The 18,322-nt window shown below is 45.7% G+C and overlaps 1 protein-coding gene across 1 annotated transcript in view; it reads left to right on the forward strand.

Moving 5' to 3' along the window:
• The window catches only part of CPNE2 (copine 2), a 119,780-nt gene that overhangs the window by 92,767 nt on the left and 8,691 nt on the right, over positions 1-18,322 (forward strand). Inside the window, exons 5-11 of the mRNA XM_088458387.1 lie at positions 1,687-1,758; positions 1,929-2,012; positions 4,213-4,302; positions 7,981-8,079; positions 10,796-10,882; positions 12,049-12,108; positions 14,575-14,708. Of these exons, the coding sequence (XP_088314513.1) occupies positions 1,687-1,758; positions 1,929-2,012; positions 4,213-4,302; positions 7,981-8,079; positions 10,796-10,882; positions 12,049-12,108; positions 14,575-14,708 (626 nt within the window). The remainder of the gene's footprint in view (positions 1-1,686; positions 1,759-1,928; positions 2,013-4,212; positions 4,303-7,980; positions 8,080-10,795; positions 10,883-12,048; positions 12,109-14,574; positions 14,709-18,322) is intronic.

An 18,322-nucleotide genomic window follows, 5' to 3' on the forward strand; every position in this document is an offset into this window, starting at 1 on the left:
AGGCGATGATGCCCAATATATCTGCAGATATACTGGTGCATCATGCTGTGTGTACGAGCAGTCAGCCGACTTGCTGCAGATGCCGCCAGTGACTGACAGCTCAACTGGACATGCACATGTAAATGCCCACCCATTTGTGACGTCAGTCACCACACATTGGGCCGACGATTGCGAAGTGTGTATGCACTTAACCAATCAGCAGATAGGACGGCGGATCAGCTGGATGGCTGATCCGTCATCCTAGTGTGTACCCAGTTTAAGTCAACTGGGATGCACCAGCAGACTGTGCTGATTAATGTGATATGTGACACGTGTATATCTGTGTGCACCTGAGTCTGTATATGAAGCACAATGGAACTTTGAATGCAAAAAGCTGCGGCCGCTACATTGTAGCACTTCATATACACAGTTAGGGACTCATACAAGTGTCGCCTATCAAATTAATCATCACAGTCTGCTGGTGCGTCTTAGTTGCATTGCGACTAATGCCGCGTATCCACTAGACGATATAATGAACGATAACTTTATCGTTCATTATATTGTGCAGTGGACATTGAGCCCACACTGAACGATATGTCGTTCAGTGCCGGCACCCTCCCTCATCCCCGAACCTGCACATCCTGACAATATCGTCAGGTTGGGTAGCGGGCTCGGGCGATGAGCGACGTCGTTAACGACCAGCAGGAGCGCGCATTGCTGGTCGTTGACGGCATATCCACTGCACGATATAATGAACGATAACGATATCTTTATCGTTCAAAATATCGTTTCGTGGATACGCGCCATTTTTGTCAAAATAGATGCCCAGCGTTTAGCAGAGTCTCCCGGGACCTGGCTCGTCAAGAGGGGCTATTTTTACACGACTGCAGCAAACGTGTAAGGACACATCTGTAGATATGTTGTATTGATGGGAAATTGTTTTTTTTTAAAATAGCAGGATGCGAGTTGCAATTGTTTTTTTCCCAATATTTTACAAACTTTTAAGTAAACCTTTAAAAATCACAGTAGAGGACATTTTAAAATACTCTAGGCACTTTGATTTGCTCAAATACAACTGCTGGCTCTAATTCTTCCACCATTATTAACATTTGTAAAAATTAATAATTTGACACTTTTAACGAACCTCGAATACTTTGCCTATGGCCACTAACAGCCTTCTAAACTATCCTCCTATCTTATTTCTTGGGGTAAAGGATGTTTTCCCGCCTTTTTTATGTACTTCACACAGGTCGCGCACTGTAGAAACAGGCGCAACATCTGCCTTTTTCCATTTACAGCCGAATTGCGTGCGTATCAAGAGCGCATTTCACAGAAATTATCCAGCGATGTTCGCGTAGTGCAAGCCATGATGATATAGTAGGGAAATCGCGCCTAATTGAACTGACCCCTACCTCTCTAATTGGAGTTTGGGGTAAAAGTCTTGTTTGTTTCCCTCTTACCTGATTTTGTACGATGGAGAAGAGCTCCTAATTGTTGAACTATATTTTTAAAGGGCCAAAGTCCCAGCGAATATCTGTCTCAACATTAAAAGGGTTTTTGGATTTTTGCAAAATCATTTAATAAAAAAATATTTTTTTTTTCCAGATTAGAGTGTTACGTTAGAGAAGTGCGACCAGGATTTATTGGTTTGTTAAATGTAAAAGATGTAAGTGGTGAAAATCGGCTTTTGTTTATGTATATTTCCAGATCATTGCCCAGGAGCTGTCTGATAACAGAGTGATCACACTTTCCATGGCCGGGAGGAAGCTGGACAAAAAGGTGACATTACACATTGTTAAGATGTCACAATGAATGATTAATGCCTGTAGGGATAGCGATACTACTTGTTATCCAATTAGAGGCTACAATTTGCCAACGGATAATCATTAGGCTGCCTAATCTTTTCGTATGGTGATTTGCATCCTAAGGAATTCACTTTCTCTCACCAGGATTTATTCGGGAAGTCTGATCCGTTCTTAGAATTCTACAAGCAAGGGGATGATGGGAAGTGGATGCTGGTTCATAGGACAGAGGTGAATTTGTTTTACAGATTTTTTTAATTTATTTTTTTTAAACCTTAATTTATTGGAACATGCAAAGCAGAAAATGGTTAGGAGCATAAATACGGCATGTACTGCATAGTGTAAATGATGTTTTCTTAAAGCGTATGTATGTACGTAAGTTTTCTTTGTTGCCAAGTCCGGAATTATTATAATTATTATCATTTATTTATATGGCGCCACAAATGTTCCGCAGCGCCTTACAAAGTACATAAACAAGTTGTAGACAAGCGACGATGACATGGATAATATATATTGCTACATTAGCGACCATCACACCCAGATAAGCAGCCAAGTGTTAGGTGCCCTAGTGGTGAGTAAGAAGTAGATGAAACTAAAGTAGGGAGAAGTACAAGAGGTTAGAGGGCCCTGCTCATAAGAGCTTACTTTCTAAAAATGAATGTACATTCCGGACTGGAATAACGCACATAAAACGGACTGAGGATTATTATATACCACCCACACTAACATAATAGATACACTAGTTCAATCAACAGTCTGTGGGGGCAATTGAATTAAACGCCATGTGCATAGCGCTAGGAAGGTGTTCCTGGAGCTATTCAATTGTTTCCCCCGCGTCTGGCACATAGTCGGGAGATGCCAGGTGTTTAGGTGCGTTAACCAGCATTTTTCGACTTAAGTGCGATGTTAGCACTGCGCTAAGCTGAAAAACCACATTGCGGCCACCACTTTAGTTGGATTTCTGCTCGCACGAGGAGGAGGGTTCGAGAAGAAATCCTTTAGTCGGGCTAACATGGAGGTCAATTGAATAGCTCCAGGAACCCCTTCCCGGTGCTATTCACATCAAGGTCGATTAAATTGTCCCCTATGTGACTAACTATACAAAACCAAACTAAGCCGCTAAGTGTAGTGCACTGCTTTCAGTCTATGAAGAAGCCAAGCAATACAGAATAGCGCAGTACAACCACAGAGGTGAAATGCACACGAGAATGAAGAACGACAAGTCAATTTAGCGCAGGACAACAATAAACAATATTAAGTAATAGCCTACTTTTAAATGGGGTCCTAGATAACAAAACACACCTCGTGTTCAGGGGTGGGAAAAGTAACCTGAGCCTTACCAAGGGGCGTGGCCTGGTAAATGGTGGGAAAATGCAAAAGATCAACACACTTAATACGCCACAGGACTGGCAGCAACGCCGTGATGCCAGCTTGGCTCGCCATAGTGCCACACTCCAGTACTCGCTGTGAGTAATTAAATTGCTTTGCCGGCTGCGAATTGTACCACAGCAAATCGCTACCGATTCCCTTGGTCCAGCGCAGGAATGGGCCGCCCCCGACTCTCCTTTCTGAGGCCGGTGAGCTGCACACGAGGAGGAAGGTTATGACTGCTGTATTACAAAACCTTTTTATATTTAAATCAAACCTATTTGCAAAATCATCTTTCGCTATTAAAACAAATGTCACCATTTTTTTTTGTTTTGTTTATATAGATACTTTACATGCTTAAAATAAAGGGTGCTGTCTGTATGAATCGTATTTTACTCATTTACTCTTCTTATTTTATGTGGCCTAGTGCAGCCACGTGGTCTGACCAGGCCACGGCAATTTTCATCTGATTGCGATTATGCGTCATACATGTGCTCAAACTAGGGATGTGCAGGCTCGGATAGGTTCGAGTTTGCACGTGGAGTTCGGATTTTTCCCTCCAAAAAAACGGAACTCAGAAAGAGGCAAAACGTCATCTTACATGGACGAACATCATCATTCCTGGACTTGTCCAGGAATGATGATGTTCGTCCATGTAAGATGACGTTTTGCCTCTTTCTGAGTTCCGTTTTTTTGGAGGGAAAAATCCGAACTCCACGTGCAAACTCGAACCTATCCGAGCCTGCACATCCCTAGCTCAAACCTTCTTGTCTGCTTTTAATGTCCTGTTCGTATACATGTACTGTATTTTACCTGATAGATGGTAATGGTATTTCTAAAACTAAACGACTGACACCTAGAAATCCTAGAAGTGACAGTATTGTACTTATGAAACGACAATCAGATACTATTTAAAATGGTCTCAGATGTGTAGTGATAAACCAACGAAACAGGATAAACAATGGTTTTATCAAGATCTGTAACAAATATGCACTGATGACAGCTGGATAAAGAGACAACACTTTACACTGTAGGAAAACTGTTGCCTGATTTTTACCTCCAGGTCATAAAATACACTCTGGACCCCGTGTGGAAGCCATTTACTGTGCCCTTACAGTCTCTGTGCAATGGAGACATTGAGAAGCCGATAAAGGTAAAATGTACTTCAATAATAGTGATTCTCAAAACCTTACATTGGTCAGCAGACTCTCACAACTTCTACCGTGGTTAAGAGTTAGCAATTCCGCATTTAACTTGAGGGTATTTGAGGTTGCTGTGCTTTTTGGGAAAGCATATTTTCCTTTTTTATTACCTGTCTGCAGGGGCTGGCTGGCAACTTTTAGCCTGGGAGGCAAATGCATGCAGGCGGCCCTGGCAGAGGAGTAGCGTGTAGCCAGTGTGACCGAAGAACGTGCGTGCTACGGCGCTGCCCCCCTCAAGTGTTTCAGGGAGGAGGCGGGTCCATATGGGATTAATGTAAGGTAAAAATAAAGATTAGGGGCAGCCCCCTGTCGTAGTGCCCATATGCAGTGCCCCCGTGTGCCACAGGAGAGAACACCCTTATGCAGGCCTCCAGTAGTGCCCCCAGTAGTGATCCCCCCCTATGTAGTGCCCCTTGTGCCCCCAGTAGTAAGCCCCTTATATAGTGCCCCCAGTAGTGGTCCCCCCTGTTCAGTGCCCCCAGTAGTAAGCCCCTTATATAGTGCCCCCAATAGTGGTACCCCCTATGCAGTGCCCCCAGTAGCAGTCCACCCCCCCATGCTGTGCCCCCAATAGTGGTAACCCTTATGCAATGTCCCTTAAATAGTGGCCCCAGTTGTAGTCTCCCCCCATGCAGTACCCCCAGTATTGCCCTTTATATAGAGCCCCCAGCAGTAGTCCCTCGCAGTGCCCCCAGTGGTAGTCCCCTCCCCCTATGTAGTGCCCCTAGTAGTAGTCCCCTCCCCCCTATGCAGTGCCCCTAGTAGTAGTCCCCTCCCCTTGTAGTGCCCCCAGTAGTAGCCCCCCCTTGTAGTGCCCCCAGTAGTAGTAGTCCCCACTTGTAGTTCCCCCAGTAGTAGTAGTCCCCCCTCTGGTAGTGCCCCCAGTAGTAATCCCCCCTGGTAGTGCCCCCACAGAAATCCCCCCCCTGGTAGTGCCCCCATAGTAATCTCCCCCCCTGGTAGTGCCCCCAGTAGTCCCCCCCCCCCCCCCCACCCAGTAGAGAGAGACTTAATAAAAAAAAAAAAAAACACTTACCTGAAACTCCCGCTCCTGGTCCCGACGCTTCCATCGGCTCCTCTGGCCGCTTTGCATTATGGGAGAGACGTCGTCATGACTGCCCGTGGCCCGCATGGCGCTGCAGCCCGGGGGGCACATGGCACCCTGCCCCCCGGCCCAGCCCGCCACTGCCTGTCTGCATAAAAGGCTGGTCTAAATCATGTAATTCACCCTTTGTCTCATAGAAAGTTACATAATATGAAATAACTTGTTTCTGTGGTAATATTTACATATGTTCTTTTGATATATGCTTTTTAAGATGGGATCAACACTTTGGGGCCTATTCATCAACCTAAATAGGTCCATTAGACATGCAGAAACATTAGCTTGAGCATGTTTTTTTAATAACGGACCCATTCCTCACCATTGCTGCAACGCAGGAGATAGCGGTCATATCGCCTACGCACAGCACGGTCCCGACGTGGCTATGGGGACCTACATTCCTCAAACTCAGAAAACTGAGAGTTATCTGCGTTAGATTGCGGGAACTGACACCAAGTTCATATGGTGTTAGTTCCCGGAGACCTGCTCCTTTCTATGGGAAGGAGGTCCGCGTCGCGAAGAGAGGATCGTTCATATCCTCCGACCCCCTCTGTGCATGCGCAGTAACAAACATGGGGCCCCATTTACAAACGAAGGGAAATACCAGCGGCAATTTTCATTTAGGATCACTGTGATACAAACGAAAATTCCCCTGGTATTTAGTAATACTTACCCCTCCAGCGAGGTCCAGCGGAATCCTCGTCCTCAGCGAGGTCCTCAGCTGGGCTGCTGGCAGCATAACTCTGCCAGCGACGGGGCTCCAGTGTTATGCGCATGCGCGACGGTCCGTCTGCGCATGTACACGACAGGGAGACCCGGCAGTACCTGGAAGGCTCCGTGGAAGCCGGAAAGGCACCGCCGGGTCTCCATTGCCGGCAATAGGGCCCGCATCGCTCTCGCCATCTAAAAGATGGCGAGAGCGATGCTGTACAAACAGCGGTAATCTAAGATTACCGCTGTATACTAAATACAGCAAGATGGTATAACCCCTTTAGCGAGCTTCTGCTTCTGTCCACACACTGGAGCCACACTATATTGCTCCGGGGCACACTGGAGCCACACTATATTGCTCCGGGGCACACTGGAGCCACACTATATTGCTCCGGGGCACACTGGAGCCACACTATATTGCTCCGGGGCACACTGGAGCCACACTATATTGCTCCGGGGCACACTGGAGCCACACTATATTGCTCCGGGGCACACTGGAGCCACACTATATTGCTCCGGGGCACACTGGAGCCACACTATATTGCTCCGGGGCACACTGGAGCCACACTATATTGCTCCGGGGCACACTGGAGCCACACTATATTGCTCCGGGGCACACTGGAGCCACACTATATTGCTCCGGTGGTTTAGTATACACTACTGCAACTTGCGGCGAGTCAAGCACCCAATTAACGGGCCAATTAGAACTGTATGATAATGCCCCATTGTGACAGGAAAGTTACTAATTAGAAAATCTGTTATTGATAGAAGTTTGTTCTGTACCCACCTCATCACCTGCACATGTGATCGTGCCGCTCCCAAGCTGCTTGCCAAGTGCTTATTATCTCTAAACATGATTCAGAGGTGGACACAGTGACAGCCGAGACTACGTCTTCTGCCGCAGCCGCTACTGTATCTATATGCTAATACCGCGGCCGATGGTCGTCCTGCTAAGGCGCCCACCTGCTGCGACGTTAATCCCTTTCTGTGCGTATTAAGACGCACCATCAGAGTTTGCGCCAGCCCTGCAGAGGCGTAGATTCTCCGTCTGAACATGGCCGCCTGTGACAGTGATACTGCGCCTTTAGACGCATTTGCTGACCGCTATCTAGCCACCCTTTGTTACATCCCAGGTACACCCACTGAAATCCCCATCTCTTATGTCCAAATTCATTCTGAAGCTTAAAGCGGTAACCATCATGGCGGATGCACTTTGCGACTCGGAGGCTGAAAATGGCCGCTTGCATCGACACTGCGTTCTCCTCTGAATCGGCTTCAAAGTGACAGAGGTTTGCTTTATATGGGCACTTATTAGTGACGGTGTACATTGCAAAACAAAATACCTCTCTCCGCTTACCCACCACTCCCCCCAAGCGAGGACGCTGACATCGCTGCCCCTCCTGCACTGGCTCTTATCCTGCACATCACCGATTCCAGGGCCTTAGACCAGTAAAGAGCGCTAAGAGTGACGTGCAGGTGAGAGAGACTGTGCTGGAGAGACAGCTCTGTCCAACAGAGAATATGCAGTCATGCTAAGCAGAGCTGTGTCTCTTCAGTACCTGCCATTCACACACGAAGCGGCCCTTACTGGTCTAGGGCACTGCGGCAGGGCTGGACTGGGCTCCACAGTCGGCAGGGCTGGACTGTGACATGGAGGACTAGAGCACAATTGGTGGTCTGAGCCTGTCTTCTGTATGTTTCCCTGTGGCTATATGAGGTGTAGAAAGGGTCACATGTTCTTTTTTTTTTTTTAATAAGTAAAAAGTTGTCCCTCAGGTTGCCGTTTAGTGGTAACGTTTTGTGTGGGTTATTTCTGCAGGTCGTGTGCTTTGATTATGACAATGATGGAGGACATGATTTTATAGGGGAGTTTCAGACTACAGCCATAAAAATGTGTGAAGCTCGTGATGCCAAGTCTGTGAGTACCCCCCTGGTTAATATGTAATGCACAGTGTGCAGCTAAGCGTCCCACCCTGCGGACTCCTAACCCTAATGGTCCTTTATAATGTAGCTAACAGTCCAGTAATGAACTTGCCTACTGTATCTCCTGCATTGTGACACACTGTGCATCTGTTTTTGCGCCAGTCTCTATGGAGTAGCTCGTGTATAAGCGCAATGAGCTAGTGATGATAATAGTGTGATGAGTGGTTATGTCCTGAACATGAATGGAAACCTAGGGGGTCTATTCAGCATTGATTTTTTTTATTTTTTACATAAAAAATACAGAAACTATGATTTCCGTATTTTTATGTAGCTTCCCCTATTCAGCAATGGGATAATGGAGAAGATGACGCAATTATCTTCTCCATTGATTCCCATCTCGCTGAATACCGCACTGTAGGGATCAGCCATTGATCTCTACAGTGCTTTAACACTTTTAACACTTTTTGCTTTGCTGAATAACAATCACTGGATAAATATTTCCTTTATAGAACGCCATCTCAGGATGGCGTTACATGAAGAAAATACTTACATTTCCCGAAACTGCAGGGACAGAGGGAAATTTTCCCATAAGTCTCTGCAGCATCTTGTAAGCCCGTCCAGTCTCCGTCCCTGCTTCCCGGTGATCGGTGGCAGGTAAGTCACTCTAGAGGCTTTTAAACCCCCCACCTGAAATTGATTGATATGTGTATACAGGCTTTATACTAGCCTGTATACATGTATATTTATGTGCGATTCTATTTAACATTTATATATAAATGTTAAATTTAAAAGCACATAAATATACATGTATACAGGCTAGTATAAAGCCTGTATACACATATCAATCAATTTCCGGAGTCTGGAGATGTACTTACCCCTCCGCTGTCACCGGGAAGCCAGGACGGAGACTGTTCCTGAGCGCACGACTGAGCATGCGCAGAGGAACAAACAGAAGGGATTGCTTTCGGGAAACCCAAAAACAATCCCTTCTGTGACATGGCAGGAACGGCGTGTTACCGCAACCGCTGTCCCTGCTGTAAATGTTGCTGCATATCTTACTTATTTTATCATAATTGATCAAATCTCGTGACGATGTTGCCCGATAATAATCTGGGCAACATCGTCACTGCTCCTGAATGGACCCCCTAGACAGATGAATAGTCCAGCGATAAATCGGCCTATCTCCTGCTGCATTGTGACACACTGCATACTTATTTTTGCTCCTCCTCCTGAAAATGCAGCGAGGCCATTTTCACAGTGGGATGAGGAGAATATTCAGTGAAGCGGACAGCTAGCCATGGGCAGCGCAAACATTCCATACATAAGAGGTGTTACGTTATGGCGTGACCTATAATGAGCTACAACAAGGGGATACTGCGCAGATTTGAAAGCTTTCCCATTTTAGCAGAAGTCCATAGAGTTATTGTAACGGGCTGGGTACGGGATCCCGGCGGTCAGAATCCCGACGCCGGCATCCTGACAGGATTAGGATACCGACACCTGTCGGCAGGGCCGGACTGGGGCTGTATATCAGCCCTGGCAGTCTGCCCTGCACTTCCATGTAGAGGGGGGCGTGGTAAATGCAAGGGGGCGTGCCGCGACTCACAGGGGCTGGCCTTGCGGCACGTCCCTGTCTCTTTTCGGCCCAGTACAGCCGCCGCTGGCCCATACATGCCTCCACCCCTTCCGGCTCCGTGAAATCTTAATGATTTCGGAGCCGTTGGGTGGAGGGCGGGGATCTTTTCCTTCACCCCTCCTCGAGCCGGTACTTAGGCCATCGGCCCTTCTGGAATATGCCAGAAGTGCCGGGTGGCCAGTCCGGCCCTGCCTGTTGGTAGGTATCCTAACCCTCCCCTCTCCCTACTCTTACCCTCCCTCCCTGGTGCCTGACCGCAATCCCTTTGTAACCTGGCAGACTTTTCCTCAGAGGTAAAAAAATAAATTAAAATGTTTCATTTTTACTTTAAAAAAAAAAAAAAAGGAAAACGGTAAACGGTGACAAAAGAAAATTCAATACAAAAGAATTTGTAACTAAACACTGACACACACACAATGGTTCTCCCTCTACTGTCACTAAAGCAGGACAGTCACTCTCTCGCCACCAGACATGTATAGACAGTAGCAGCAGGGTCACCGAACCTCCTTCATTTATTTGGGAGCAACCCATAATGATATAAAACCTAATAATGTAGTATATCATTTTTGAGACCACCCTGGTGGGCGCTTACATGCATGACTTATAATAACAATTTAGGGCTAGATTTAGTAACCTCGCCTAGTTTGGCATTTAATGTTAGTGCACTTAAAATTTTGAGATTGAGCCCACTGATAAACAAGTCACTGCTTAGGAAATCTAACCTTTCAAGTCAAATACTTGTTCCCACTTGATGAATGACTCGCACTAACTGCTTCTGTACTTTGCTGTAATGTTACACAACTTTCTTTTATCACTACTGCTGAGTAATATGGGTGATAACCTGGTGGAGGACAGGGAGGGGTACAGCCAAAAAGAACTTACTCGATTACATGAAGTTTACATTTTAAAAGACTAAAAAATACCATTCAGGAAGCAGCTTAAAATAACGGGACAGCTACTCAAACAAATGATTGTATGCCCCGTGTTAGGCTAAAGAACAATGTTTTATTCTTAATGGTTAACAACATTCTAAATGTCACTTTTCTATATATTCATTTTGTGGTACTCATTTCAGGTAGAGATTGACTGTATTAATCCAAAGAAGCAAAAGAAAAAAAGGAACTACAAAAACTCTGGGGTGATCATCATTAAATTCTGTAAGGTACGGAGGACCTCCACAAATAGCCTGAATTACTCTGCATTGTCGCTGATCGGGCTCTATACTGTAGCCGTGTGTGTCCCCCTAGCTATCCCTGAGTGTGTATTATGATAGTCAGACCACACACACACTTACACCATATACTCTACACCACACTCCACACCACAACAACACACACACACACAAGGACTTGCACCACACCAAATACTGTACATCTCACCACACACATACACAACAAACACCTCCCTGCGCACTGAATTTGGCACTTTTCTCGGTGAATAACTGAGGCACAAGCGCCTTCCACACAAGTACAGATAATACTGAATATCTCATCTTCTGGACCCAAGCCCCTACCAGAGTATGGCTTGACATACACATTCTGATTCTTGGGTGGTATGTGACATGCTGACCATTGATGGTTTTACAATTAAATATTACATGAAGGTGTATTTTAGTTTGGGGTTGAATTAATTTAGGATAATTGACAGTTCATTGTTAAGTTGTTGGTCTCTACAGTAGCGTGCAGCGCTGTGTGTAACACCTATAGTGTATATACATGTGGGCTAATATTACGCATTCTATAGCCTTTGTAATTATTGATAAAAATGCTTGAACACTGATAGTCCAATAAATAATTGAAGTGAATGGGCCTGTACACACAGACTCCTGACATACTATCCACATCGCAGCAGCTGCCCTGATACCATTGGTGCATCCAGGGGGAGGCAGGCTGCCCGCGGCCACAGACTTTATAGATGGGTCTGTCGGCAGAGAGGCTGCAATAGGATCCTGTCTGCCAATACCGCCTGTGGTCACAGTAGTTGGTGGAGGTCACTTGTCATCCACCAGTCGGAGTATTGAGGGGACAAGGCTTGGTTAGATCGCCTCCCCAATCACCCCCTCTGGATCCGCCACTTCTTCACATGAGAAGTTGGGCTCGCAATGTCCAATAAAAGTGGGTGGTCCCCACAGCAGAGACTGCCCCCCAGTTTGCTCCATGAAGATAGAGCAGCCAGACATAAAAATGTTCAAACATGACCAACCCACCTGCATAAAGTGAACAGCAAGTTCTCGTAGTCACAAATCTTGTACTATGGTGCTATAATGACAATAGATGTATGTTACATCCATTTTTCCTAACGTCAATGACAGACGTGTATTTCTTTCAGATTACAAGAGATTATTCTTTCCTTGACTACATACTGGGAGGTTGCCAGTTGATGTTTACAGTAAGTAATTCTGGTTTCCCTCTCCATGGCCGCATTACCTGTATGTATAGTAAACACGGGATATAGGATTTTCCCAGCAGAGTCACATTAGAACCGAGACACAGCATTTTAGCAGTACACTTCTCTATTTGGTATATAAAATCCTTTGTACATACAAAAACAAAACACTTGCACAAGGCAGAAAGAGGATTACACTGGAAGGACTGTGCTTTCTTAGCATACATGTATTAGCCCTGCGGGCGATTTTAGCAGCATGTTAGACTGAATAAAGCTAAGAGTGTATGAATATGTAATAGAACTATTTAAGCGTCACTGGATTGCTGTAATCCCCTGATAGAATAGGCGTTACAGTCTGCTGTCCCGCATGTCCTTGCAGCCGTTTCTCACCTCCTTATTTCCCCATGCTGGTTATTTATCAGCATGTCCTTGTGTTATCATAGTAGAATAAGATTAACCTTCATCCGGACACATCATATTCATGTTTAATACATCCACACCGTGCCCTGGGAGGTCGTCCGCTGATGCACGACTCTCATAATACTGTTCTTCAGAGCCCGTATTAATAGGAATGTTAATACGGTCATTTAAGACTAATCAGTAATGTTTACACCAGATGGGTAAAACCATGTAGGTGGCGTGGGTCTCGCTGTCCATGGCATTCATGCAATTGAGCTATATATGGAGTTTTGTACACATTACAGTGTCCCGATTTTCCCTATGTACCATGGTCCCGGTGTAATTTCATTCTATGCTTTACACTGTGTGCAGGGACAGCTGCCCAGTACCACTACTCTGCTATACTGTATATACCAGATGCAATGCTCAGTTTCTGTAATTTGTTAGTACGAATGACCGCATCTCTCTTGTGGTGCGAGACGTGAGCGAGCCGCCAGGTCCAGACTCTGCTAGTGCCAGGCAACCTTTTCACGTCTTTTACACCCTGGAAATACGTCCTAGTCACATTGTGACGTGACTAGGATACACCAGGAGACTGCACTGATTATTTTGATATGTGATACTTGTATATCTGTGTGCGACTCTTGTTTCTTTCCACCCCCCGATCCGCAATGTTCTTTACAGCCTCATGCCACCTGTGTCTCCCCAGCTCTATGCACCACCTGTGTCTCCCCAGCTTTATGCACCACCTGTGTCTCCCCAGCTCTATGCACCACCTGTGTCTCCCCAGCTCTATGCACCACCTGTGTCTCCCCAGCTCTATGCACCACCTGTGTCATCTTATTTCTGCCCCCTTGTCTTTCTCTCTGTCCTGTCACCCCCATCTCTTGCCTCCCTCTCTGATCTCTGCCCCCTCCCACCCCCTTCACCCACCCGTCCGTTGAGCGTGTGTGGGAAGGGGGGGGGGGGGGGAAAGGGGTGGTGTTGCAGTTCCCATCTCTGCGAATCTGCTTATTTAATCTCTATCCCCCTACCACGCTGTGTCACCTTTGCCCCCTCTCTCTTTTAACTCTGTTCCTTCCTGCTGCTCTCTACTGAGTCTATACTAAACGCATGCCTTGCAAGGGATGTACTGATATTGCTGGCAGATGGGATGCAGGGCATCGTTATACTTACGCCGAAATCCTGCCGCCCGGCATAATGCCGACACTAATATCCCGAATGAGATCATGATACTGGTGTTGGCATCCCGAACCACCGGAATCCCAAGTGTCCATGGCCGGGTAAGTATAGTCAGGTCCGTGGGGAAGGGGGGGTTAGGCACCCCCCGGGAGTGTTAGGGTTAGGCTGCGGAGAGGGGGGAGTTAGGGTTAGGCACCACTGGGGGTGGGTTAGGGTTAGGCACCCCCCCGGGAGACTTAGGTTTAGGGTGCTGGGAGGGGTGGTTAGGGTTATGCACCAGAAAGGAAGGGTTAGGGGGGGGGAGGGCAGGGTTACAGTACTTGCCTTCCCTTGTCGGGATCTCCTCCTGGTCAAGATTTGAACTGGCGACTGAAGAGCCCCCAGTATTTCGATACCATTCCCCTTGCAGTGTTATATCATATAGTATAGATATCACTAGCCACCAGCACTTGCACCATAAGATACTTGCAGTGTGGCAACAACTGAAGGCCGGAGAACAGCTTTGTACGTGTCTCTCATTTTTGTAACCGCGGCTTCTCTTTTCATCGTCAAAGATGTTGTAAAGCTGCTGAACGTACAGAAAGGGAAGTTGCACACAGATATACAAAGTGTCACATATTAAATTAACTAGCTGTGTCAGCTGGTGCGCCCTAGTACATCACATTGCAACTTAGACGCATTTCCTGCAAAATAAAAAGACTTCCGATGCTAGTGGAGCTGCACGGGACCTGGCGGTTCCCTCACACCAGGCATGTCAGATGGCATTTGTCTGTATGAGACAAAAGGTGCTAGTGAGTAACTGTTCCTTATGTTGATTTGTATATATTTTATTAAAAAAGGTTAATAACACAATTTATGAATCAGACCCTATATGTGTTTTATGTTTAGGTTGGAATTGACTTTACAGCATCAAATGGAAACCCCAGAGATCCCTCATCTCTACATTACATCAACCCCATGGGCACTAATGAATACCTTTCTGCACTGTGGTCTGTCGGGCAGATCATTCAGGATTATGATTCGTAAGTAATAATAGCATTTACCACTCTCTGGGGTCTAGTTACTAAGCAGTGTTAGGAGACAGAGTGAAAAGTGTTAAGGTGCCAGCCAATCAGCTCCTAGCTGCCATCTCACAGGCTGTGTTTGAAAGATGACAGTTGGGAGCTGATTGGCTGGCACCTTATCACTTTTCACTCTCTCTTAACACTGCTTAGTAAATATACCCCTCTGTGTTATTTGCCCTGGTAAGATGCACTGACTGTCAGTGATCTATCCTGAGCTTGGCTGTGAATGAGCAGATTGCAGAGCTCTGACTGTTTGCGCATCTCACAAATCTGAACCAGTAAGAGTGAAGGTGCATACACGCGTAACGATTTTGTAACCAACGATTTTCTGTCAGATATTCCCTTCAAAAAGTGAAGTTTTTTTGAACGATGAACGAATAATGTTCCTTCCCTTAATGAAAATCGTTATGCTGGACAGTCTGAAATGAACAATAACTACAAACGGGAGTGCGCATTTGTGATTATCGTTCATCGTTATAACTCATAAACTGAACTATATTTTGGAACAATTTAACGATAACGACGTCGTTATCGACAAATTGTTCAAAAAATTGTTACGTGCATATGCACCTTTAGATTTGATGTGTTATGATAAATTGATACACTGCCAGTTTGGTTGAATGTGTGGGTCCCATTGCCTGAATATACGGTGAGCTCTATAAGATCTGCTATTTCTGGCATTGTGTCTTTGTTTACCATAAAATATAAATTCAGACTACAGAGATTTATTTAGTAGGTGAACTGGAAAACCCATAATGAGGACTTTGGCCCTCATTCAGAGCCGTACGCTCTGAGCAGAGCGCACGCTCTGAATGAGGGCCGGGCTCCATTTTCATGGAGCGTCCTCCTGGACGCTCGTATAGCTGTGGGTCACCACCCACAGGCTATACGAGCGTGCTTTGTGATGGCCGCGATGGTCGAGACCATCGCGACCATCGAAATTGCGAGCCGGAGCCTGCGGTTGAGGTTTTCAACCGCAAGCTCCGGAGTGATTTTGGCTCTATCAGAGCCAAAATCACTCCCACTGACATCACTAGTGATGTCAGTGGGCCGGCTTCTGACGGGAGGCGTTCCCGTGGGAACGCCCCCGTCAGGGAGGCACGCCCCCGGAACGCCCACCAAAGGGGGCGTGCTGTCAATCAACATTGACAGCACGCCCCCTTTGATCGGACACAACGAGCGAAGGACTTTCCTTCGCTCGTCGCGTCTGGCGCATGCGCACGACGGAGCTCCCTCCGTCGTGCGCATGCTCAGTGCATAACATCGACCCACTTGCGAGCGGACAGCCGCTCGCGAGTGGGTCTGAATCAGGCCCTTTGTTCGAAGACTAGAGTTACACGGGTCTAGTTACTAAGCAGTGTTAGGAGACAGAGTGAAAAGTGATAAGGTACCAGCCAATCAGCTACTAAGTGTCATTTTTCAAACACAGCCTGTGAGATGACAGGAGCTGATTGGCTGGCACCTTATCACTTTTCACTCTGTCTAATAACACTGCTTAGTAAATAGACCCCACAGTTACATACTTGACCACTGTCTCTCTTCTACTTATTACGTAGTTCTTAAAAACATTGATTAATGTCTCTTACTTTGTACTTATTGATCTATGTTGCTAGAGCAGCCGTAGATTATAGATTGTGTTACGTTTGGTATATAGGGTCAGGTTACAGCTAATAGCTATTATTTTGCTGACTGGCAACATTTAAGCTGTTATGGTTTAAATGACTGTAAATCTTAAGACCCAGCTAAAAACAGCCATACTAAATTTATCTTCTAGATATTTTATAGTATTGGGAAAATCTGACTTCACCAACACTTCCTGTATATGTGAGTCTATGACTGAAACGTAAAGGGTACTTCAACTTGTAAACCGGTGGCTTCCATTGCATATCTTAGATTAAAACATATCTTCCAAAACTACTGTACATGGTACCTGTGAGCTTTGCTTTGGGAGATATAGCAATCGAAGGCCTTCTGTGGAGTAGTATGCACTAATTATGTTGCTGCGGGTAACAAACATTACTATAGACAACAACAGAGAGGTTTTTTTTTTTTTAGATAAACCAGTATCATGAGGCTTTATAAGGTTTATAACAGCCAAGTGCAAATATCTGTACAGCCCTTGGAATGTAGTATAGTAGTTCTGAGCACTGGTGGGGCACCCCTGGAGTATATTAAATGGTTATAAATACAAAAACACACAAGTGGAAAAGGATACTCCCTTACCGGGGCACTCTTTGGAAAATAATAGATTTTTTTAAAGTAATAAAACTTAATGTTTAATAAGCACATGTGTAAAATCCAAGACTATAAATTACCACTAAGGATGAATAAAAAAAAAAAAATATATAAGTACAGTAGGTCAGAGACATTGTACAAGTAATATATCACCCAGGTGCTTCTAGAGCAGGGGTGGACAATAAGCGGCTCTCCAGCTATTGTTGAACTACAAATTCCGGCGAAAAAGTTTCGCCTATGATTACTCGGCGGAAAAAAGTGCAGAATTGCGGTTTTGGGTGCAGATGGGCGGAAACCACTCTGCACCCTTTGTACACCCCCCTTGATGCGAACTGCGTAAAAAAACTCTTAAAAAAAACACAAAAGACACCCCAAAAAAGCATTTTGAAAATGTGGGTGAAAAAGTTCAAAGTGGGGGTACAAGTTTCAAAACTAGAGAAATAGCCTTTGGGGGGGGTCTGCAAGTATGGGGGACGTGTTTTGTTGATTGCAGGTGTTTGCTGAAGGTGTGTTTTTTTGCTCATTTTAAAGCTTGACTTTTTAAATATGCTTGCATCCATTCTCATGTACCCCAAATTTGATGGGTCTATTTATTTTTCAAAAAAAAACCAGTGCTAAATAATATTCTTCACCACTTGCTCAAAGACGCTAAATAGCACCTATTGAGACCATTTAAAGACCCCAAATACCTTTTAGCAGGGTTATTTGGTACCCATAGTGAACCCCCATGTCAGAGCATCTTTAGGGGGGTGTCAGGCTGATTTCCCCCAAAAAAACAGGACGTTTCGACAATTTCATTTTCGCCGGGTCCCGTTTTAGCCGATTTGGAATTGAATACAGGGATACGCAGGGACGAGCGCGATACTTTATCGCAGCCAAAATCTCCAATGACGGCGAAAAATCCGGCCACGGACTTTTCTCTTCAAATTGAATATGGCCCCTGCAGTAGTGTAAGAAGTGGGTAAGCATCACGGTTTGTGTTCAGCCATATCTAGTGGCTGAAGTGATGCAGGACCATATCTGGTGGTAGAACTAATGTGCAGAGCGATCTCTCATGTCAGTACTGATGTACAAGGCCTTATTTGTTGCCGAGACTAATGTGCACATCATATCTGGTGCCAAGACTAAGCTTCAGAGTCAGAGCTTTATCTAGTTGCAGAACAAATGTGCAGAGCCAAAACTGGTGCCAAATTCACTTCCCACCGCATTGACATCTCTCACTTTCTCCCCATTCAACCAATTGTTCCATCCTTCGCTGCCTAATTGTGCTCACAGAGCCATACACACTGCACGATCTGGTGTACAACCGCCCGTATGTCGTTCCCCCCCCCCCTCCC

This window comes from Taudactylus pleione, unplaced genomic scaffold (genome assembly GCF_031769625.1).
Source record: "Taudactylus pleione unplaced genomic scaffold, aTauple2 ptg000828l, whole genome shotgun sequence".
NCBI lineage: Eukaryota > Metazoa > Chordata > Amphibia > Anura > Myobatrachidae > Taudactylus > Taudactylus pleione.